At 46.1% G+C, this 23,598-nt stretch overlaps 1 protein-coding gene across 1 annotated transcript; it reads right to left on the reverse strand.

Moving 5' to 3' along the window:
* Nucleotides 1–854: 854 nt before the first annotated feature.
* On the reverse strand, nucleotides 855–23,168 carry npas1 (neuronal PAS domain protein 1). The gene is made up of 12 exons (XM_068745427.1): nucleotides 23,074–23,168; nucleotides 21,604–21,842; nucleotides 12,941–13,008; nucleotides 10,492–10,581; nucleotides 5,192–5,366; nucleotides 4,983–5,095; nucleotides 4,043–4,239; nucleotides 3,856–3,962; nucleotides 3,481–3,628; nucleotides 2,075–2,191; nucleotides 1,435–1,965; nucleotides 855–1,398 (listed from the first exon to the last, which is right to left on the reverse strand). Exons 1-12 carry the CDS (start codon nucleotides 23,166–23,168, stop codon nucleotides 855–857), a joined length of 2,424 nt encoding a protein of 807 aa, XP_068601528.1.
* Nucleotides 23,169–23,598: the final 430 nt, after the last annotated feature.

Genomic DNA, 23,598 nt, shown 5'->3' on the forward strand with positions numbered 1-23,598 from the left:
ATAACACTAAATGGTGTTTGGATGATAGAGATAGTTTTTGTAGTTGTTGTTTGTTTGTTTTTGTCTACCACCCTTCCTATCATCTGTTTGATCTGGTGGAATGAGAACGTAGCAATAAAAACCTTGAGGTTTTAAAAATAAAAATAAAAATATGGCTTTCATAAACAAACATAACCAAAGAAATATCACTGCATTATTCCCTTTATACATGATGGAATGTCTGGGACATTGTATTCATAGTTTTGTCCTTACAGTGTGCTTTAGGTATGGCTGACTGACCAATACTTTTTTAAAAATCTTTTTTAATTATTACTATTTTGAATGTCAATACAAAAACACCAGCAGGTTGTCTATTTTAAAAGAAACCCTATAATCATGTCTCACCTGTCCCTCATTACAAGAGATGATTTTATAATACTGCAGTCTTTTCCAAAGTGTCCTTCGTCCCGACAGACAGGCGTTCGTCTAGCTTTACGGTTAGTCGGGTTAATCGGCGCGGCGGTGGAGAGGACGTGAGGGTCTTTATGGTTTTGTCTCTATATACAGTATGGCTTCTCTGAGTGGAAGAGACACAGACATCAACACCAGTCCTTCTAGAGAAAGACACGGAGTAGAGTTCATTATTGTTGACGAGACACCGCGCCTTCAGGGACAAGCGGTCAAAAGTGTCCACGTCCCGTTTTTCGGTGTCAGCTGTCCGTAACAGGCAGACGCAACGCGTCACATATTTTAATCTCCAGTCATTCAGCTCATCATCCAATCAGCAACGTCCTCAGAGGCTTTAATGTCCTGCCACTTCTGTCTCTCTTGCCCTTTTCAGTGTCTCTCTTTCTGGTCTGTCACCCCCCGAGTCCCTAGTCCTCCTCCGAGCCTGCCGCCCCCCTCAGTCCGTTCATACAGAAGGGCAGGCCGGACGAGAAGGGGCTGTCAGACGGAGAGAACCCACTGAAGGGTGGCAGGCCGGCCAGCCGCTGGAGGTGGGGGAAGAAGGCTGGCGGGGGCCCCTTGTGGTGGTCTGAGCGTAGCTGCAGGCCATCACCGTGTCCTGCGGCGTGGTGGTGGGAGGGGGGCAGCTCAGGCGGAGCGTAGCGGATGGTGCTGGGAGCGTAGAGGCTCTGGGGGCCCTGAGGGCTGAGGGCGAGGGGGTGGAAGAGGACCCGCCCCGCCGCGCCGCCGGCGGCCAGCCTCTGGAGCAGCTCAAAGTCGGGGCCGCTACCTGCACCGGCGACGCCCCGACCGACCAGCCCCGACACGGCCCTCTCATCGCGGGGCAGCGGGGAGGACACAGCCATGACGGGGGACAAGGCCGGGGACGGGGGGGTGAACAAACCTTTTGGGGGGGCCTCACTGCTGGAAGAAGAGTCCGGGATCGGGGTGGTGGGGCTGTCGCCGTTCAGGCTGCTGGAGGGGGTGTGTGCATGTGACGGCTGGGACTGGGCGTGTGAGGCCGAGGGTTGCGTGTGCGCCCCCCAGCGCCCCCCAGCGGTCAGGGCTTCATGCTCAGTCTTGATGCTGGGGCTGCTCGGCAGGGCGGACGGGCTCACTGTGCTCTTCAGCTGCTGGATCACAGCCCGGCCGTTGTGCACCTTGCCCCCGCCCTCCCCTCTGGTCGGCGTGTCTCCTCCCCGACTCCGTTTACTTCCTCCACCTCCGTCTTCGTGTTTCAATCTGTCACCGTCTCTCCCCTGGTCCCACCCGGCCGCCTCCTCCTCCTCCTCCTCCTCCTCCTCCTCCTCCTCCCCTTCACTGTCACTCGCCAAATCAGAGGAGGCTGACACGCTCTCCTCTGCATGGCGGAGGTGCTCCAGCCTGCGACGGGTTTCGGGGGGCGCCCCCTCGGGTTCAGACCTCAGCAGGCGCTTCCTCCTGTCCTCCGAATGGACGGCAGCGGCGGGAAATTTGTCTCTACCTTTAGCGTCGGGGTCACTCTTCCCCACAGAGCTCTTTACTGGCTGGGAGCCTGAGGCAGGTAAAGGATATTTATGATCAGAGGAGGGACAGGCAGGTGTGTGTGTGTGTGTGTTAATGGGCATCATGGGATGGCGGTAATGTGTGTGTGTCTGTGTGTGGCGTCCTACCTCGTGCTTGTGGGGAGCTGTGGGTGGGGGATGAGCTGACTCGGAGTCTCTCCGCTCTGACGTTTTCCGGAAGCTGCAGCAGATCCAGGGGAGTGTCGGGCAGCTCCGTCCGGCTGGATGGACGGACGAAGAGACGGATGAAGAGATGGATAGAAGTGAAAATCAAGAGAAAGAGACGGAGAGGAGGTGGACATAAACACAAATGATTACCCCCCCCACTTAAAACCACTCAGAGCTTAATAAAAAAACACCCCCGCTAGTGGCCATGCTGCTTTGAGTGAATACTTAGACACATAAACAACATATAATCAGCGTAATAACAACCTCCAACAGTCAAACTGCATCTAACGTCCTTCTAACACACACACAACCCTCTGAACAACACGGACCCCGCCCTCGTAGACACACACAGAACCAGCTATTCCCCACTCAGCAGCCCACCTATGCAGAGTCAAGCCCAGACAGGGAGGGGGGGCTGCCGGAGAATTTAATGAGCTCTTGTAATTGCAGCACTAATTAACTAAAACACCATTCAGCCCCAAAATTCTGACATCCATTCGTTATAATTATATTGCTACACTCCAATTAGCATTGAACGTCAGCCTACTCCTCTAGTGTTTTTGTCTGACTGCTCGCTGTGCACACACTTTTGTTATGTGCTGTGCATGTAGGCGTGCACGAGAGAAATGTGGGGAAAGCTTATTTTGTTGTAGGCACTGCAGTTGTTGTTGATCCTGTGGCGAATAAGAAGCCCTTAAAAGTGTTTCTGCACTAAAATATGTTAATGAACGGAAACAGGAATACATTTCCCTGTAAGATCATGTCGGCCAATCAGGAGCGACGACATTAAACGGTGAACAGCAACGCTGGACTCTGTGAGTAATGTTCGGAAGATAATTTAAAACTTTGCACTAAATGAATAAATGAATATTTGACAACAACAACAACAAAAATCCCGCAAGTCATTAAAAAGTCAAACAGCCGGACTGTCCATCACCACGGTTACGCATCGCGAATTCCTTCGAAGCCCTGAATAATGTCTGATGATTTAATTACATCAACAAAACGACAAGAATCTGTCGTTTCAACCGGAGAAATTCGGCAATTAATTAAAGAGAATTCCGTAACTTCGTTTAGGTGAGAAAAAAAATGAATCCAAATCTATGAAATGCAGACAACAACATTCTCCTCATTTTAAATCTGCAACATTTAAATGAAAGGTAGAATAACTTTTAATATTAATTCCCCATGTGCTTCGCTTTAATTTTTGACATGCTGGAGGGGCAGAAACATTCCCAGTAACCCCTCTGAATCCCATCATCGACCCCTTCAAAGGCTCCGTGCACAGTGTGGCGCCTGCATATATATCATATCAGCATTCCTCCGCTGTGGCTGCACTGACCTCAGGACGTAGTTGACCCAGATGACGTTCCGTTCGTGGGGGGCTTTGTGGTTGATGGAGATGGTGGCGCTGGACTGGATCCACAGGTACCCCCCCCTCCTCTGGAGCCAACGGTAGTAGTCGGTCACCACCTGACCTTTTCTCAGCACTGGGAGGAGACGGGCCAGAGACCGAAAGAAAAAGAGGTCAAACAAGGATTCAGACGGTTCGTTTCAGGTTCTGTTCATGGGCTTAGTCATTCGGAATGACGGCAGCAGAGGGCGCCGATCACAACGGGACAGCAGAGCTTCCTTCCACGATCCTACACATTCAGATTTCATGTAGGGCTAGAGAGGTGGAGATGAATTTGCCGTGCGGCTCACGGCTGTGACTCACGGTCCTCGTGGCTCTGCCGGAGGTTTTCCAGGTCCTCTACGTAGATAAAGTGGTAGCATGTATGTCCAACGACCTCTGCTGGGGTCAGATCCATATACTCTGAGATCCTGAGAAGAAATGCACCAGAAACACATCACATGCGTGCACAAGACTTATGTATTCCATGTGCAATGCAGCTAAACCTCACCTGTTCTCACAATATATGACCTGTAGGTCCATGTTCACCCTGAAAACAAACATCTGGCTCTCCATGCGGACCTCATTAAGCGTCGTCGGTGGAAGCGTGTGAGCCAGCACAACCAAGCCCATCGGGCGCCGGGCGGAGCGCGTGGACCCCGGGACGAGAGCCGGGCGGCAGCGGATTCGTCCCGTTACGTGGATGACCTAACAAACAGAAGAACGCAGCTTGTGTTACCTGCTGCGTGCAAAGTTGATTTCTGCAGGACAGAATGTGCATGAGGTGGAACGGAAGGGACCGATGCATTAAATGAGGCGGATACAAAAGCAGGAATTGTAAGATACTCATCCAAATACATCCAGGATGGTACTTAACAGAGTTTGTGGCAATCCCTTTGCTTTATGCATATTTAAAAAGTCAAAAGTCCTTACTTGCAAAAAAAGGTGGTGGGAGAAAAAATAAAAAACGGACTCAGATCCTGATCCTGAAAGATTTCTTCATACTGCATGTCCGACACTTTTTTAGTTTATGCGAAATGGAAGAATGTTTTTTTTTTTATCTTGCCCAAACCCTCCCACCAAATCTTGTTAAAAATGTAAAGTCAACAAATACAAACAGCCTGACTAAAAGACGCTAGTGAACACATCAACACCATGGCAGAGGTAATTCACATAAACGCAAATACAAAGTCAGACTCCGAGCCGCGCATAGATGGATGGTGTCACAGCTCTGAGCGCAGTAAAGTGTTATGTGCAGCGGTCCAGAGTGAAATAAGGTCACAGCAATAAAACACGGAGAACGACCAACCTGACGGAGCTATGAAACCCTGGAAGCAGGAAGCTAAATGACGGGCTCTGCTCGCTACTTTATCCTTCAAGGAACAAGCGGGGAAACGGGGAAATAAATGATAATACAAGGTTTGTTCTGGAATTATGATCAATTGTTCGACCTTGTATCCAGAAGACTTGACGTGCAGGCCTCTTTTGGTGAGCGTGGACTTCATGCGGACGAAGAAGCCACGGTCGGGGGGGTCGTCCGCAGGAGAATGAGGACTGGAGGGAGCTGAGGAGAGAGAGAGAGACGTTCATTTTGTTACTTTGTTTTAGTGAGGATGCACATTTAGGATTTCTCTCTCTATATGTAGAGCGTGATCAATACCCGGTTCAGGGGTACCAGCCAGGGAGGGGGTGGACGCAGAGTTGGATGCGCTCTCGGGGCCCGTGAGGCAGCCGGCCTCGGCCCTCAGGTGGGGCCTTATTCCCAGCCGCTCCGCCATCTCCACGTGGTCCGCCGGGTGGATGTAGTCAAACACGCTGCTGCCGGTCAGCTCCACCTGAGGAGAGACGCGCATGCTGATCAAAGGGCCAAGAGCAAATACCTGCACGTGTGGGAGGACACACCTACACCTACGCACACGCGCGCGTGGTGCCTAACACACACAGACAGGGAAAATCAATATACATTATGACAGGAAAATGAAAGCACTGCTCTGGGTTACAACTCAACAAGGAGTGTTGAAACACACACACACACACACACACACACACACACACACACGCATTTAAGTCCAGCCTCAGAGGACTACAGCATTACACACATACAACCAGGGGAGATAAAAAATCAATTGTATTTGCTGATTAAAAACAGGTGAACTCCAAGTACCTCCAAAGGTCACATTAGTATTCTTATTCCCCGTGTCGCTCCCTACGTCTTCATTCACTTACAGACTCCCCCGGCAAGAATAAAGAGCAATGCAGCCGCTTACGCTGCTCTACAATCCTATCATCATAATGCATCGCTGTCGCATCTCTAATCGTTTAAAGGTAACGGCGGCGCTGCACTTGCATCGCATCCGTAAAAGCAGCACAATTGGAGGAGATATGATTCCATCTAAAACGTGTGTGTGTGTGAGAGAGAGCGAGAGAGGCAGCATGCTTACACACATTCATGCAGCTTCTATTACATCTGTGAATGCCTATGCGTGTCTGTGCATGTGTGTGCCAACACCATCCCATCTGATAAAGCGGCGGCGGCGGCAGCGGCAGCCTCACACCCTTGTCTGTAGGACACAGCCATTTATTACCGGATTAGAGCCATTTACTGCAGGCTTTATAGGAGCTTGAGCAGGCCCTCAAGGACATCACAGCCAGGGGAGAGGGGAGATGTGGGAACAGAGACGGTGGGAGCGGAGGAACCACTAGTGGTTGGACGATGAGCGAACAGAGGGGGAGGGATGCTAAGAAAAGGGACAGATGTTCTTAGTCCCAGACAGAATTTAATCTCTTGGCGGTGGGGGGGGGGGCTTTTTTTCAGAATTGTGCTGTAATAAACATAGTGGGCGTCATCAAAACGATTACCTTACATATAGGCATATCAGATTCTCAAGGTATCTAGATGAGACTACCTATTTTGATATGCAACCCAATTTATAAATAGGATGTTTATCACCTCTATTTCATAGCGATAGAAGCAATAAAGATTAAAAAAGAAGGGACAAGGCCTTTCTCAAATTAACTGCATAAGCTTCTGTTGTAATTCATCAAACTTAACCATTATTCCTCTGGACAGCCTGAAAGACACATTTCAAAGGCCTCTGAATGCAGAGTGTGTGTGAATATTCACACATCAATTTAAAGATAAAATCCTCCTAAAGTTCAGCTCCCCACGCTCATCATTCTTTCTGTTATCTCTGAATATATATTAAGTATAAGAATTATTTTTTTTCTGGAAAAATGACCCCCCCCAAAAAAAGGAAATCAGCATATGACATAACCACCATTCTATTGTTGAGCATAGAGTCCTGCAGTGAAGATGACCAGCTTCACCTTCAAAATATATTTTACTTGTTTTCATCAATTACAGTTGGACAAACACAAGAATGTCTCGACCTGATGTAAAAAAAATATATATACTCTATCGGCTCTCTTGAGGAAAAAGTGTGAAAATTATACTTTTATATATACATCTTTTAAGTGAAATTATAAAATTATAGTACTATTTTAGAAAAGTGGGATTACACTGAGATCTTAGAAACACCCTGAAACAGTGTTTCCTTCTGATGTCCCTTCTCTTCTTCGTGCATACAGAATGTCAGCAGCGTAATAACGAGGCATTCAATCCTTCTAATCTAAACATTCAGAAATAGTTTAACAATTAAGAGTTTGCAATTATGGTTAAAAGTCAACAGTAACAGTGGTAATCAAAGCATTTCTTCAGGCCAACAGATAAACAGATTTGTTTTTAAAGTCACAGACATTTTATAAAAACTTTTCATGCCATCATTTGCTCTGTGGTTAAAAGCGTCTTCTTCTGCAAAGGTAATCTCGTCGTATTTAAATGGCGGCTAAATTTACTTCTGCTCACTGAAAACTGGACGGACCGTTTGAGAGAGACACAATCACCCGGAACGGCGGTATGGGAAAAACAAGGTGGAGAAACAAACGCCTGCTTATGGGCTTCACCGGGGATTGAAAAAAAGATCAGACACAAATGAGAAGATGAGAAGGAGACGGAACGACTGAGAGGATGAGTCAGGCTCAGACATAAAAACAGGTAGAGAACGCGGCGCGGAGGGAGACGTGAGGAGAGACCCAGATCATCCAAGTCGGCGTGTCTGCGCCGCCGTCCCCCCGTGTGTGTGACTGGACTGTCTGTCTTTGAGCTCCCCGTGTCATTGTTTGTGTGAATAGGTGTCTGTCCGTAAGTCTGTGTGAACCTGTGTGTGTGTGTGTGTGTAAGCATGTATGTGCACGCATGGATGTATGGCAGTGTGGAGAGGAGGAGGAGGAGGGGGGGGGGGGGGGGGGCAGCAAGCAGGGGAAGGAGAGACATGATATAAATAATAGCAGGGGGCTTTAATATGTATGAGGCATCCGGGCAGTGGTCCACAACACACTCCTCAGCCCTCGCTGACTGATGGGAGAGGAGAGAGAGAGGTGGGGAGGGGGAGGGGCAGCGAGGGGGGGGGGGGCTGCATACTAACCATCCCCAGATCAATTCTCTCCTCCCTTAATCTAGCATCCTTCCTCCCTTCTCTTTACCTCATTTATCCTTTTTCTTTCACCTCCAAGCCCTTCCACTTGCTTTTCCATCCCTTCCTCAATCCTTCACCTCCTCTGGTCTTTTGTCTCCTCTTCCATCCATCCATCCTCCCCTTGCTCCCCCCCCATCTGTTATGTGGCGTGCCCAGGTTTATCCCCGTGCTTCCGGCCCGGAGACCCGGTGCGAGGAGAAACGCCACCAGGGGAGTGGGCGGCGGGCTGTGCCCTTAGCCAAGGTTGCTGACCTGGGCTAAGCCGTCTAAAGCAACCCCCCCCTGTCAGGGGAGAAGCTCAGGGTGTAAGCCAGGTCAAAGGGGTCAGACAGGGGGGGGGGGGCAGGAGACGGCAGGGCCGGGACGGTCCACGGGGGGCAACGTGTCCTCTAAAAACAAACCTCCAGTTACACTTTTCACTCAGAACATCGTTTGTTTGTCCTTCCCTCGTCCCCGGCGTCCGTCTCACCAACAATCTCGCTCTCTCTCTCTCTCGCCCTTCTTCCTGTTTTTTGTGTGTTGGTCTTCCTCGCCATACGTTTCCATAAAAACACTCCACACTCCCTGCCGTAAACCCTCCTAACTCACTCCATCTGCTCCCCCCCCCCCCTCCCCCCCCCCCTCTCTCATCATAAACACCCTCCATCCCCGCTCACGCTCGTCTTCTCTGGGCGGTTAAACGCGGCGTTGTATGTTCAAGGTTTTGAACGCAATCTCGGATCATAAATAATTTCATTAGAATGCTGATGGCTCCGGCCCTGTTTGAGGAGATGTGATGGGTTAGGCCATCTGCTCAGCTGATAAGAGCAGCTCTGTTTTATTAGCATCGCCACCAAAGCCTCGGCTGTCTTGTTTACCGAGGCAATCCCAAGGCGAATTTCCTTCTCGTGCACATTTAAACTCTATTTACACACTCTCTCTCTCTCTCTCTCTCTCTTGTCCTTTCCTTTTCTCTTGAAATGCTTCCACGTTTTTCTGCATCTCTTATTCTCATTGTTTTGGCTGCTTTTCTTACATGCGAGTTTTACAACGGCACAGAAACTACATCGGACAAACTTGTGACCGATCTCCGCCGGCCGCCTGTGTCCTTTGCCTCGGACCAGATCGTTGATAATAAATACGAAATTAAATGACATTTTGACTTCTCAACTCATTCCTGCGATGTAAAGGTGTGTACTCTGAGGCGAGTCGGTACGCCAGGACATCACCTTCAGGTGTGGTTATTTTGGGGCAAATTGCGCACAAGACTGGCCACACCCAAAACATGAAATGATTACCATATTTGGAAAAGGAAACGAACGGGGGGAGGGTCATAATATTATTGACAGATATTTCAACAAAGAGTTTGACGAAAGACCAAAAAAAAAAAAATCCCCAGTGCAACCTGTTGCCAGGATTTCCTCCTGCCCTTGCTGGTCGCGGCCCGTGTCATGTCGTACGCCCCATGTCGCGTCGTACGTCCCGTGTCGCGTCGTGCGTCCCGTGTCGCGTCGTACGTCCCGTGTCGCGTCGTGCGTCCCGTGTCGCATCGTACGCCCCGTGTCGCATCGTACGCCCCGTGTCGCGTCGTACGTCCCGTGTCGCGTCGTGCGTCCCGTGTCGCGTCGTACGTCCCGTGTCGCGTCGTGCGTCCCGTGTCGCGTCGTGCGTCCCGTGTCATGTCGTACGTTACAGCCATCACTGTAAACTGACTGCTACAGTGACGGATGCCTGTTTGAATTGTTTGCCGTACTTTCAGACGGAACGAGGACCGGCCAACCAGCGGCTCTCACATCACGTTTCCATTAAGGCTCTCCATAACGACACATTTTCCACATTGAGAAAAACACCCGGTTACTTGTGTTATTGTAGCTCTCGATTCCCTCTTTCTCCTTTTTCTCATGCTGTACCCATTTCTCATCTCTTTCCCTCTTATCACACCTCTCCTCCGTTCCTCCCCCCCTCTTTCGCTGGCTGTCTCTATCTATCTTCCCATCCCCCTTGGTGTTCCCCCCCTCCCTACAATCAATGTGGCTTTTAAGATGCCTATCGATTTGTTCCCCTAGACAGGCCCAGCGCGCTGGGGCGACACTTTGATTGCTGGGCCAGTAATTACTGTTATTATTTATGCATCTGGGCAAAATGGCAGGACTTAACGTTCACAGTACAAGAGGCCACAGGCAATCAACCGGGGTGAGCACCTGGAGAGGGAGAGAGCTCGGCCGAGAGACACTGGGAGAACGCAGCACTGCTCCTGTGAGAGTTGTACTCCATAGATGAGCGCAAGGAGTGCAGTCAAAGATATTCACACACACACACACACACACACTCTTGGGAGGGAATTCAAAGGAGTAAGCGCAAGATAGGCACGTGTGTGCAAATGCATTTGTATACAAAGGATTATTTATGTGCGTGTGTGTGTGCGTGCACAGTGAGGTTGTCTTACCTGTGAGAGTCCCAGGTAGATAGAAACCGTCTCTGAAATGTAGAGGAACCGTCCCTCGTGACTGACCACGAACACAAAGCCATCCAGGGCCTGTGCATGCACGCGCACGCACACCCACACGCACACAGGAAAGCAGAAACGAGACAGACAAATTAGAGCAGTTAGTGTGTATCGAACAAATTACAACGAGCTAGAGAACAAACAACCCGTCAGCGCTCACCCTCTTGTCTCAGTTCACATACACACAGATATTTAGAATGCATATACACAGTGAGCCACTAAAAAATGAACTTTAAAAAAAAGACAATGAAAGACAAAAACATGTTTTTGGGTCTGCATGAACATGGGATTTAAAAAATATTTCTTCAATTGTTTTCAATCGGTTATTTCTGTGTCCCCATTTTAGACTTAGTTTCATATTAGATCAATATGTAGGTGTGTGTGGTGGATTTCAAATGAATGAACGAACCAAACTGTCAGATGAGTTACACCGAGCCCAAATCCTGTCCAACAGACTTCCCCCTCTGCGTGAGACAACCCTGAGCCTGTATTTGTTTAAAACATGTTTTTAAAAATGCATACATTTCATGAAATTGAAGAATAACTTTGGAGCTGAGAGTCTTTGGTACTTTGGAACCAGGATTGTTTTCTGGATCTAAATTTGGCGCGTTGGAATGTGAAAGTCCACTAATGGGAAGCAATAGCGAAAGACTTTTGCATAAAGTGCTGCTTCCAAGTAATCTTTGCGGACTGTTAGGTCTCCAGATCTTAACCCCATGAAGGGTAAATAGGGGCAAGTAAAGTCCAAACTGGTTGGCTGAAAATCTGAGGGCTCCGACCAGTTGTGTGAAGCAGTGAGAGACGAAAGGAACACATTAATGCAACGCTGTTAAAGGCTTGAGCAATGTCAAAGCTATCCAGTAAATAAATTACATTATACACAGACACTGTGTACAATACTATCTAACAGCGCTGCATTAAAAAAAAATAAAAAATCAACAATTCTAAAAACTCTGTCTCATTTTCTTTTTTAGTCCAGGAGCGCAAGAAAACAAATAGTCCAAACGAATACGAGACACTGAGGTAGGAGAGATGTATCAATCAACTGTGATGAACTCAAATCCACAACTTCATCCAAGATCTCCCGCCAAACCCCCCCCCCACACACACACAGTCATTACAGCCTCCAGTGAGTCTAATGAGAAGTGAAAGGTATACAGATAGACCATTACAGAAGGCTGCTTCAGAGAATAATACTAATCGTCATAACAAGCATCCAGGAGAGAGCCCCGCCCCCCCTGCCCCCCCCCCCTACACACACACACAATCGAACCAGGGCGACTTCACTCTAGAAGAATGATTGCTATTTTGGTGGCCACTACTTAAAGTGGCAGAGGTAATTTATGCAACTGACACATCCAGTATGCAAATGTGTGACCGGGGTGCGGGGCATCGTGTGTCGCGGTGAGGGGAAACCAGCCGCCTGAATGTCGGAGAACTAAAGTGCAATTATCAGGCTATTACGGCAGGAGGACAGCTGGGAGGGACGAATCATACAGTTCTCCTGGAGCGTTAATTTGATTTCTATCAGTGCGGTTCCCTAAGCCTCCTTGCCTCTTTAAAATGCCGGCAGGACGCACACATGTGCAACTTTTCCTTGTTCTAAGACAACCTTCTCATCCTCTATCGCCCTCTGTTCATCCAGATCTAGCCGCTCCTCAGATCAGAAAGAAAAGGCACGTTTATTTGGAGACCTCCTTCCCACTTTACATGAGATAAAGATGCTAAGATCCATTAAGTTTTTTCCTCATCCCTCCCTTTGTTCTCCAAATCACCTCCTCTCCCTCAGCCTCCTCCTGAGGTCTTCAGTTGCCTTCTTTGCTCTTCCTCTGAGCCTTTGTCTCTACATCGCACATTTTGTCATCCCTGCAGCCCTCCTGGCCTAGAACGCCCCTCAGGCGCCATTCATCTGTCACAGCAAACACGGGCACTCTTTGGCAGCCAATGCTGTCCATGCCGCCGAGGTTTATGTGCAGGTCTCCATGTGTGCAAACATAAAAGCGCGTGCTACGGGTTTGCAAGTCTGAAAGACCAAGAGGAGGAATAGTTGAGCCGGCACAAACTGTGACTGCACCAACAAGTCAGTTATGAAGTAAACGTGCTCATCTGTCAAGGAGAGAACTTGCCAGATTGCAAACTTTTCAGATAAACAGAGGGATTAAAAAGGACTCCTTTCAAGCAAAATAAACCCACTGGGCCCCGTGAAAGATGGATTGTCACAACGCTCACGTTTCGGAGACATGATTTTCGCAGGATAGCTGCAAAATATTTCTCTCACAAATAAAACCATGTCAAATAGACGATGTAAATATGTGCATGACATGATATCCTTTGAACCCTTGCAGAATAAGAGGGAGGGAGGGAGGGGAATGGGTGCCGTGGAGGTTACCTGTAGAATGTGCGCCCCGAGGTGCTGCTCAAACATGTCTGTGGCCAGAGAATGAGACGATCGTCTTACTGCAAGGAGAAAGAAGACAAAAAAAAAAACCTCACAAACTGACTGATGACATTTGCAAGAGCTTCAAAGGAGATAAGAGTGTTGAGATCCCTGCTACCTCCTAATGCAATGCTAATATTATTTCATCATACTATGCATTGATTTTAGTATCCATCTAGATTATGCTGTACTGCAGAGGCACAAAAATAAATGAAATGATGTAATGGGGCATTAAAAAGCCACAACTGCAACATCTCATCCTAATCTTCATCACTTTTCTGTCATTGTCTGTCATCTGCAAGATACACTTAAAACATGCTTGTTTGAATTGTTTGTATACTTTCATGCATTTTTTGGATGCAAAGATTATTTTGCCTACATATGAAGTGGAAAAGTCAAAAGATTATTTAACTTGTCAAAAAAATAATACATTCACAAATAAGAATATTAAGATAGAAAAAGTAGTAAATAACTTTTAAGACAAGAAAATACATTTCCTGTTTTTAAATATTTTCCATCAGTAATAATTGGCAGCGTGTTTTGACATTTACACTGATAGTACGCACCGGCAGATCTAAGATTTTTCTAAATCAGGGGCCATAGAGGACTAAAACAAACGTAGAACTTGACACAGACATGTGACATTGTACTTCTGGGGCCAATCAGATTACAGATGGCACCGCCTCTAGATTCACCCAGGATTGTAGGCACATCTTAAATTAGGATTTGGCAGGTGGGTTAACCTGGAATTCTGCTATAGTGGCAACAACCAGACTAGAAAATATATCATTCATTTAAGTCATTTACCCCAAACCACAACGCTTCAATTAGTAATAAATTAAATCAAATTGTGTAAAACATAAAACTAGTTACAATAATATATTTGGCATTACTGCAGACTGGATAGCGCGGGCAGACTCTGTCTAGCAGAGGATTTAACTGACTTGATTTACTGGTTGTGAAACTGCCAATCAGACATATGCTTTGTTTTAGTTTTTAATCACAGGTGCAGGAACGTTGCCGGGACCAGTGCAGGCCTTGGTGACCCCTGCTTGTATGATGATATTCATAAACCTGGGATTACCAGGGTTTGGTAATCATGGTGCAGCTTTGTGATGTCTTTGAGTCCAATCATGTTTGACAAACAGACAAATCGTCTGAAACAGGCGTCTGGCTGTTGTCTAAAAAAACCCTCAGCATAAGGAGGGAGCTGCTGTATGACGCACAACACTCAATTGCCGACAGACACACAAATACACACACACACTCACAGTGTCTGCAGGCCACTCTTAATGCATCCCAAACACAAGCTATCAGAGCTGCTTCAGTGCCAAATGGTGCTGTTTACCAAGGCAATTACAATACAAATAGAGTTGGAGGTGGTTAGGTAGGGGAGGGGCTGAAGATAGGTACAGGGGGGGGGGGGGGAGCTGAGAAGGTACGGCCTGGAAAATGAGAAAACACTAAGGGATGCAAGAGTGATCACTTTCACGCAGGCAAACAGCGGCACGCAGAGCTGCAGAGACGTGCAAGATGAATTTAGCAATCAGCCGTATTTACTGTTTTAAGTCAAAAATAATGTGTGACAGTGTGTGTGCGTGTGCATGTGTGCACCTGTGTGTGTGAGATTGCAAAAGTAGGATCCATACCTGGGAACTAATCTCGCTCCAACATGAACGGTTTGGGAACAATGTTCCTTATCCGACAGAGACAAACTATATGTGTGCGCATATGAGTGAGTATAGACGTGTGTGTGACTTTAAGGATTGTTAAATAATGTGTGTGCAGCGCATTCGTGTTGAATGTATGCATGTGTGTGTGTGTGCGTGTGCATGTGTGTGTCACTGCAAGGCTGTGGGAAATCAATAAATGTTATGACAGGAAAATGAAAGCACTGCTCTGGGTTACAACTGAACACAGAGGGAGGATTGGAACATACACACACACACACACACACACACACACACACACACATAAATATATATTAATATATATATTGCATAGCCGCCTGCATGCCCTGCTTGAGTTGTGCGTTCACTGAATTGAGGAGGGAGGCATTCCATTAAGGGTAAAGACACACACCGATCAATTATCATGCACAGACTACACAGTTGCAACATGCCCTCCGATTAAACAACACAAACACCCGTACACACACACACACACGCAAATGCACGCAAGACACATGCACATACACAGAGTTGCCGGACAAAGCCACAGCGGCATTGTGAGACCGGGGTCCCCCCCGTGAGACAGAGTGTGAATATAAATAAGGCAAGTCCATTCAGGGCTATTAAAGGGAGTCTGGTGCTGGGACCCTTCAGCCTGCTGCCTGGAGGGGGGGATGGGAAGGCCCCTCTGCCTGCCTGTCAGGGTCCCTTGTGGGGTTGCGATGGAGCTGCAGAACTGGGGAGTCTGGAAGAAGCAACGCCCCCCCCTCCCCCCCCTTTATAACCACATGAGAATGAATCAAAAGGTGTGTGTCTGCGTCTCTCCTTTCCTGTGTGCGAGTGTGTGTTTCATGCCACAGACCCCTGGAGGAGTGAGGCTGATGGTGGGTGATCAGCAGTGCTGAGTAGTGTCAGCGGGGCGGAGGAAAACGCTGGATGTGACACGAGGCCAGGAGGGCTGACGGATGAGTCTACACACTCGCACACACACAAATACACAGAGGACCATTTATTAAAGACTGACAGGGTACAATAGGGCAGCCAGGAAACCAAAACACTGGACCTGGTGTGGGTGTGTGGATGCAAGCGCCAACGTGTGAAGTAAGAGCAGTGTTGGCATCTCACCCTGAGAACAAAGATCCTTCTGTAGTGGCGCTCTGAACCCCTTATTCTGTGTGTGTGTGTGTGTGTGTGAGAAAGAGACAGTGAATGAGTGAACTATCATGATTCTGTTTGTACACTATACCTTAGATGTTATCTCTTCAGTCATTTCTTGTCTAATCTCAATCATTCACAGTCAGATTTAGTTTTGTTTTCTCACTTCAAGGGTTAATTCATTCGTTTCGGTTCTTGATTGATCGTGTCAATAAAGTTAACCGCAGAGAGCAGGGAATGTAGTTTCAATCACAACTGTTGGACACAAAGCTACAAAATGCATCCTGTTCATCTGTGAGTGTTGAATTTTTGTCACAAATTTATAGAAAATTGCAAAATCATTCATGCTGAATTATTTTGGACTTTGTTTAACTCAAACTCTATATTTCTTTTTTCATCTGATTTTCCAAAATACGGCTACAATTCTTTGAATAACATAAACGCTCGATGGACAGAGGCTCTGTGCCACCTCACGTATGTGGCACAAACAAAAAAGCAACAGACATGAAAGGCTCTGGTTTTCCGACCGTGGCAGCATTTCACTGAAGAAAGGCAGAAAGAATTTCCCTTTTTCACTGCATATCTGAGAAAAAGTTTCATTTTCAAAGTGAAATAAAAATGATACAAATTGGCAAAATATCAAAACACAGAGATATGCATATAAAGTTCTGTAAAAATAATATCCCCTCATCTGAAATCCAACTGATCAAAAGCCCATAGATTAGAATATTAGGTTAATTTATAGTAATCAATTGGTTTGAAAGCATTTTGCGTGTTGAACCTCACATCTGTACCTTTAGCCTCTTTTGGCTTTTTTTTCAAGCAGAAGAAAGACTTAATTTGTCCATAAATGGTAAATTCTCCATGAATTCAAGAGAAATGGTGACAAGTAAGCAATAATAATAATACTAATTATAATAATGTCTGTTCGATAAGAATATTCCAGTATTTCCTACAGATGACAAATAGCCTGATTGACACACTGGCTAAGAAGGAAGCAACATTTTGGGTGCGATGATGTTTGATTTTCCTTCCAGATAATGGTTTGTATAATCAGCATGACGTATTGCTGCTCCTACCCTGTCAATTAGTCTTTTACAAGTACAATTTTGAAGGTTAAAAACTACAAAACAAGCCTAAAGTTGCTCCTGCGTAAATGCATGCGATGTGTCTACAAAGCAGAGATCTTTGATCGCTCCTTTCTGTCCCGTTCCCATTTCAGTAGCTGCCCAGCAGTGTGCTATGCAAGCTTTAATTTCATTGTGGAAACAGGAGACGGAAGGGGACTGGGTGTGATCGGACACGTTAATTACAGTCTGATTCGCGGGTCAATTCTCAGGGTCTCCCGAGCGCTCAGCAAGAAGAAAAGATAAAAAGTCCATTTGAATTATTTTTATTAGACCTCTCTAATACATAATTTAGTCCCAGTTAAGCCCATGAGTGATGACACAGGAATACACACATGCATCCCCCTACCATACACATACCCACATATACTAACCCCCCCCCCAGTATCCACCATGGTCATCCTCTTTCTGCCTCCGTCTGTCTTTCTTATCTTTGTCTCCAGGTCTTGCCATAGTTTCACTCTTTCAAAACAAAAGCTTGATCGCCTGCCGAGTTGCTTGCCACCGTTCAAATGTGACAGAGGCAGGAGGGAGAGCAACCCTGTTTGCCCGGCCTCTCTGGCACAATTATCTGCTCAGTCTAACGCCCAGCCCCCCTTCCATGTCTCCTCCATCACTCCCTCACTCTTGTCGCGGTCGAACATAATTTGAGCGCAATTAACTTCCCTTAAAAGCCCCGGCTGTTTAAAACACTGTGAATTAGAGGGGAGGCAGATGCATGGAGAGTGTGAAGAGATGGGGGAGACAGCATAGAGTGGAGGGAAACAGAGGCAATGAAAGATGTGGGAGACATGGGGGTGGGTGGGGGGGCAGAATGAAAGTCAATGTCACCAATGCTGGGGAGGAGAGCGGCGAGTTTGACCTCACTAACAGAGACACTAAAACGCTGTCGCTGGCACTGACTTGTCACCGTTCCGCACCTTGTGGAAGACGGATCTCCAGGTTCTGCAAGGCACCCGATAAAAGGTTTAGTGAGATTATTACTCAGACTTAGTTTGTTAACGTTCACTACATCTTACATTCCACTACTAGAGGTCGTGTGGGAGGCCCTGTGAGGTTTACCTTAAACAAACAAAAGGCCTGTGAAAACTGAAGACCAAAGATGTGTTTCTGAGACAAATGAAGTCATGTTTTTTGATATGACATGCAAGTCAATTAATTGTTGTGGAAAAACTTTTATTTGCATTCAGTAGTTGTGACAAGTCAATTAGCTGCTTCAGCATTAGCATTAGCGTTAATAGTTAGCTGGATATCTTTGCTACTAATTAACTGGACATATATTTGACTGTCAAAAGCCAAGTCCTTCTGGTCCTCCTCAAGACATTTCAAAAACATCTGCAGACTCGTGGTGACTTTGACAAAGGGTGTAAATCTTTAACTGGCCAATCAGCACAATGCTGATTGGTTTATGGTTAAATTTATGGTTAAATTTGCTGAAAGGATATTATTACGTTTTTATTTATAGGTTTGAGTGTGAACGATTGTCTGTCTTTGCGCGGCCCTGCGATGAACTGGCGACTTGTCCAGGGTGTACCCTGCCGATGGCCCCTAGAAATGATTTCAGCTCTGACGAGTAAAGCTGTATGTCCACAAACTAAATATAATTTATTTCTTTTTCAGAAGTGGCTGAACAAAATGCCGTTTAGCTCCATTCCATGTAACTGAATCAACAGGGGGTGAACAGACTGTCTGTAGAAGGGCTGTTGTTTTGTAATTCGTGTTTGTGCAACACACAGTTTTCCTGTCCAATGAGGGATTATTACATTCAGTTACGGCCAAATAAAACACTTTAGCTGAATTGCTAGCTGGTTTACATCCTGTCTCATCCTCTTCCTTGCATTTCTTGTCCCATCAGGCTGCTGCTTAGTAATTTCGGTCAGTTTTTATCTTTTAATGTGACATTTTAGAAGGCAGGGAAATAAAAAAACAAAGCTGACCCCCACAGCAAAAATGTACTCAGTATACAGAGAGGGTTTGAAATATAAATGATTTGAAGTAAAACCGGTTATACTTCAATGCCCTGTTCAAACACACACACTGAATGGAAATGAACATCATGGGTCATTTTACTTTTCCTCCCTTCAGCCTTTCCGTTTGCGCCGTCCCTCCATAATCTGTCTCTCCTCCTCCTTCTGTCCCGCCTCTCCTGCTCTCTCAATCTCTCTCTTTCTTTATGTGAAGGTCATGCAATTGATTTCCCTCTGTCCATTCATTTTTCAAGACTGGCTTTGAAACGTGGGAAGCAGACAAAAGCCACACCGGCCCCTCCCCATTCTCTCCATCTCTCTCCTCTTCTCCATCCTCCACCTTCTCCTTCCCTCTTTGCCGGCCCTCGCCCTGTACAAAATCCTCAAACAAGGGGGGGGGGGGGGGGGGGGGGGAGTGGAGGAATGCAGCGCGCCTCTCCTTCCTCTCCTCTTTCACAACTTGTTCCCTCTACTATTTCCAGTCCTCTCCTCTGGGTTGATACCAAATTCTTCACTAAAGAAATTAATGTCAAGCATCACACTTAACAACCAGTTAGCAGGATATACAGGGTACAGATACTATTAAGGATGCTGAGACCTCTCTTCTTCCTCTGGGAGCAGGATTTTGTTTTTAGTGCAGTCCAAAAAGGAGTCAAGCTGCCATTTTCCTACTAGATTTAAATTCCTGAGTAATAAAATGTTAACGCTAATGAAAAACAAAAACAAGGCCTTTTATTGTCTGCTCAAAATGTTTTCAGTGTCCGGTGGTGTTTTGAATTATGACTGAGATAATTATATATATATATATGCTTGCTTTAAGAGGAGTCACACAAAGATGAGCACGAGCTCTTTTAAGTAGCATTTATATGTTTGTGTGTGTGAAAGAGAAGGTTGATGCACAAAGAGGAAGGGAACTATTGGCTGATTTGTAATTACAGAAATTAACTATATAATGAGGACCAGTGTAATTATAAAGCCTGTCTAATTGCTGCTATTACTGAGGGGAAATGCTGCAGCTACAGTACAATTAGAGGTGTGTGTGTGTGTATGTGTATGTGTGTGTGTGAAAACATACTGTATTGTATATTATATATTTGTTTGTGGCTCAGTGTCCTTTCTTTTTCCACAGTATGCAACAAATGATGTAATGAAAAGGTGCGAGAATCTATATGGAAACAAGCCCGCAAGGGCTTTTTTGAAATGCTCCTCTTAGACAGGATGTTTGACGTTATTTGTACTGTAATACATGCTACTGTTTGACTGTACTTGTACTGTAATACATGCTACTATGTGACTGTACTTGTACTGTAAATACATGCTACTGTGTGACTGTACTTGTACTCTAACATTCTATCTAATAAATATATTCATCATCATCATAGGGCTGATAATAATTCATGCTTTAGACTTCTTAAGTTTTATACCTAAAGGTCAGATCAGTCATCATGGGTGTCACTTTATTGTTCCAAAATTCTAAAGTTTGTTCCAAACAAACTAAAGTGTGTAGTACAGTGTTCAATATTTCTTTCAGAAATAAAATAACCAAAGAATATTGATCATTGATGAAATATTGATAGTATTAGCATGTGGCAAGCATAACAGTGAGAAACTCTTCATCAAAAAGTTGGTGTGCTTTTTAAGAAATGTTTCAGGCTGCTGCTGAACTGTCATCCAACAATTCAAAGCAGAGCAAGCACAAGAAAATAAGAACAATATATGGTTCTTATTGGGGGGGGGGGGGGTATAGCTTTTAAAAAGCTATTTTTTTTTGTGTGTGTGAAATTTTGTGACTTTGCAGGGGTTTTTATTTACCTGTTATAGTTTAGATTCTAAAGCATCTCAGTATTTTCAATGTCAGTACGATGCAGTAATTTCAGTCTGAAAAGCATTCACTTCTTCTTGTTTGGTACAAAAGTGCTGAGCAGTATCACCACTGAATGCACATTGGTAAGACTCAACCCGCTGTGATCTATTGATCTAATCAACCTTGGCGTGCTGCACAATCTGAATGAGTGATGTCCATGCACTTGTCTGCTTCCACGCAGCCTCGGCCTCGACTTAATGCCACGAAAACACTGACTGGCTCTGCCTCAGTCCTTGATAAAAAAAATACCTGATATTTGGAAAAGTGAGTGCTTAAGTAGCGGTACTGTCCTCTGCTCCAAGTACTTGTAAAAGTACTGTATTGTGCCTACTGCAATAAGAAACACCTGCAAATGACTAAACTCCCGCCTCTGCCTCATGAAGATGGAAACATACGTTATTATGACAATGTGACGAAGTGTGAACATTCTCTGAACCGGGCTTGGATCTGATATCTCTCACAATTTATTGAATATTTTTATATTTTTACAAGCAGGTCTCACAGTCTCAGTGAGGCTAAGGCTGAAAATGGGATGCTAATTTGGACATCATCTTAAACGGGCCTACCCACCGTGCTTTGGCAGGGTTTGAAGAGAGACTCTGCTCTGAAAATGATCCCCGATACTTATGCATTTGCTTCATACATGTCCAGAGACAAGAAGAATGAGGACAGATGGAGGTAACCTAAAGAAATAACCTCTGGAATACAATATTAGAATGATTTTGGGCTCAGGAGTAAACTCTGCTGGGCTCTAAAAGCGAACTGAAGTGAATCAATGCAGTCTGCTTGGCTATGGTTACCGTCCTATTCAACCATGTCCCTTTGTGCTCACCTTTATTGCAGTTGCTGCCTCCCTCCATCAGAGGGCTCCAGGGTGGGTCACCCTGGCTGGCAAAGGTGCGCATGTGTAGGTAGCTGATGGTCAGCCGGATGACCGAGGCCTTGTCCAGCTGGCTGGTGATGGCCCCGGGCAGAGGCAGCATCTTGGCCAGCTCAAAGAACTCAAAATTCTCCTTCCCCCGTCGAGAACGAGCTGCATTGCGAGACTTCTCTTTACGCAGATTCTGCAGACTGAGGGGCGAACAAGCAGAGGGTGTTAGACATGGAGGGAGGAAGCAGCAGAGGAGCAATTAAAAGGCCGGGGGTTATTAAAGAGGGCCAGCCTTGATCTGCATGATGGGAGAAACCGGTAACGGGTGATAAACAATGACCATTTACTGGCCACCTGTTGATCGAATCTTGTTCTGGTAGCCAGAGCGTCAATCCAACAAACTCATTTTATAAACACACATGCTGGGAAAGGCTCAGGGAAAGTGAAACAATCTCCACTCTGCTCCATTGCAGATCGGCCGGGTAATTACAGACAAACTCCCTCCGTCTTTCTGCAGCTGCACAGTCCTAATAACGCCATTTGCTGCAAAATCCATAAGTGAACACAAATACACAATCTCCCTCCCTCAAACCCCTCGCTGCCACCCTCTCTGCCTCCTTCCCTCATCTGGTCCCGGGCTAGTGAGCTAGAGCGTGATTGAAGGATCAATAGTGGAGGGAGGGACATAGTGACAGAGGGAGGGAGGGGGGGGGGCTCAGGTAGCCTGTCTCTCTGATTGGGTATTGACTCTCCTCAATGGGGCCTGAGTGGTGGAATTATGTTGTCACAGCCACTTCACAATTTGTGTTGGCGGTGCGCTGGAACACTGTGTGTGTGTGTGTGTGTGTGATGGGCTGCCTCTATAATATCTCGTTTAGATGCATGTGTGATTGAAAGAAAGAAGAGAACAAAGAAAAACATTCTACATAATGTGTGGACATGTGCTTGTGTCTTAATCAGCTGACACAGCTGTTGTAATTCTCCCTTCTATTCCCTAATAAGTGGAATACACCATGTGATTCTTTCTGTGTGTGCGTGTGTGTGTGTGTGTGTGTGAGTAACATCTCATTATTATACTGACTCGACCCCAGCCACCGAGAACAATCAATACATGCACATTGATTCTGCTTAGTTTTTATATCCGCCTGTAAATGACTGCGCATTAATAATTCTGGCTAAATTTGCTTAATCTCCGACTAAGAGGCGGCGGGGGGGGGGGGGGGGGGGGGGTTCACAGCTGTGGCAGTTGGGGCATCACAGCAACAACGCAGGTGAGATGCAGCACTGTATTGATAGGAAATTCTTCAGGCTGACCGTGTGTGCAAAGCAGCTAATGGATATCACCTTGCAGAGATTAATTCATGGACATGAACAGAGGCTTTTACAGTATCTGTGTGTGTGTGTGTGCGTGTCTGGGGGGGGGGTCCTCACCAAGGCAGGGTGGGAGGCTTGGCTAGTAGTCCTTGTAGGAAATCCCACTCCACGCTCACACACTTCCCCTCGCTGACAAACGGCATGGCTGTCATCCTCCTCCCAATCCTGCGCCGACGCTGCTGTTAACGAAGGCTCTGATTGGCTGAGAATGTGACAGACTCAGATCTGGACAGCCACAAGGGACAACAGGAAGAGGGAAAAGAAGAAATAAGAGAAAGTAATGACAAAGCAATAAGAGACATTAAAATGGTCAGCACATTTCATTGGGATGCTAAATTAAATTTTGCATTTTCAGAAGCCGTATCAAACCGTCAGTTCAGTTCAGTTTTGTTTTGGCAAACTATTTTTAGCTTGAAGGGAAATACAATTTTTGAGACATTTGAAGCTTCAATTGAAGAAAAAAAGGCAGACAATAACCCTTTCTACACTCATGTCATTCAAATGTTTCTGCTACTGGAGCACAATGCCTGAAAAACCGAGCACATTCGGTCAACATGCCGATTTCCCCACATTTACTCCTGC

Source organism: Brachionichthys hirsutus, chromosome 11, assembly GCF_040956055.1.
Source record: "Brachionichthys hirsutus isolate HB-005 chromosome 11, CSIRO-AGI_Bhir_v1, whole genome shotgun sequence".
NCBI classification, from domain to species: Eukaryota; Metazoa; Chordata; class Actinopteri; order Lophiiformes; family Brachionichthyidae; genus Brachionichthys; species Brachionichthys hirsutus.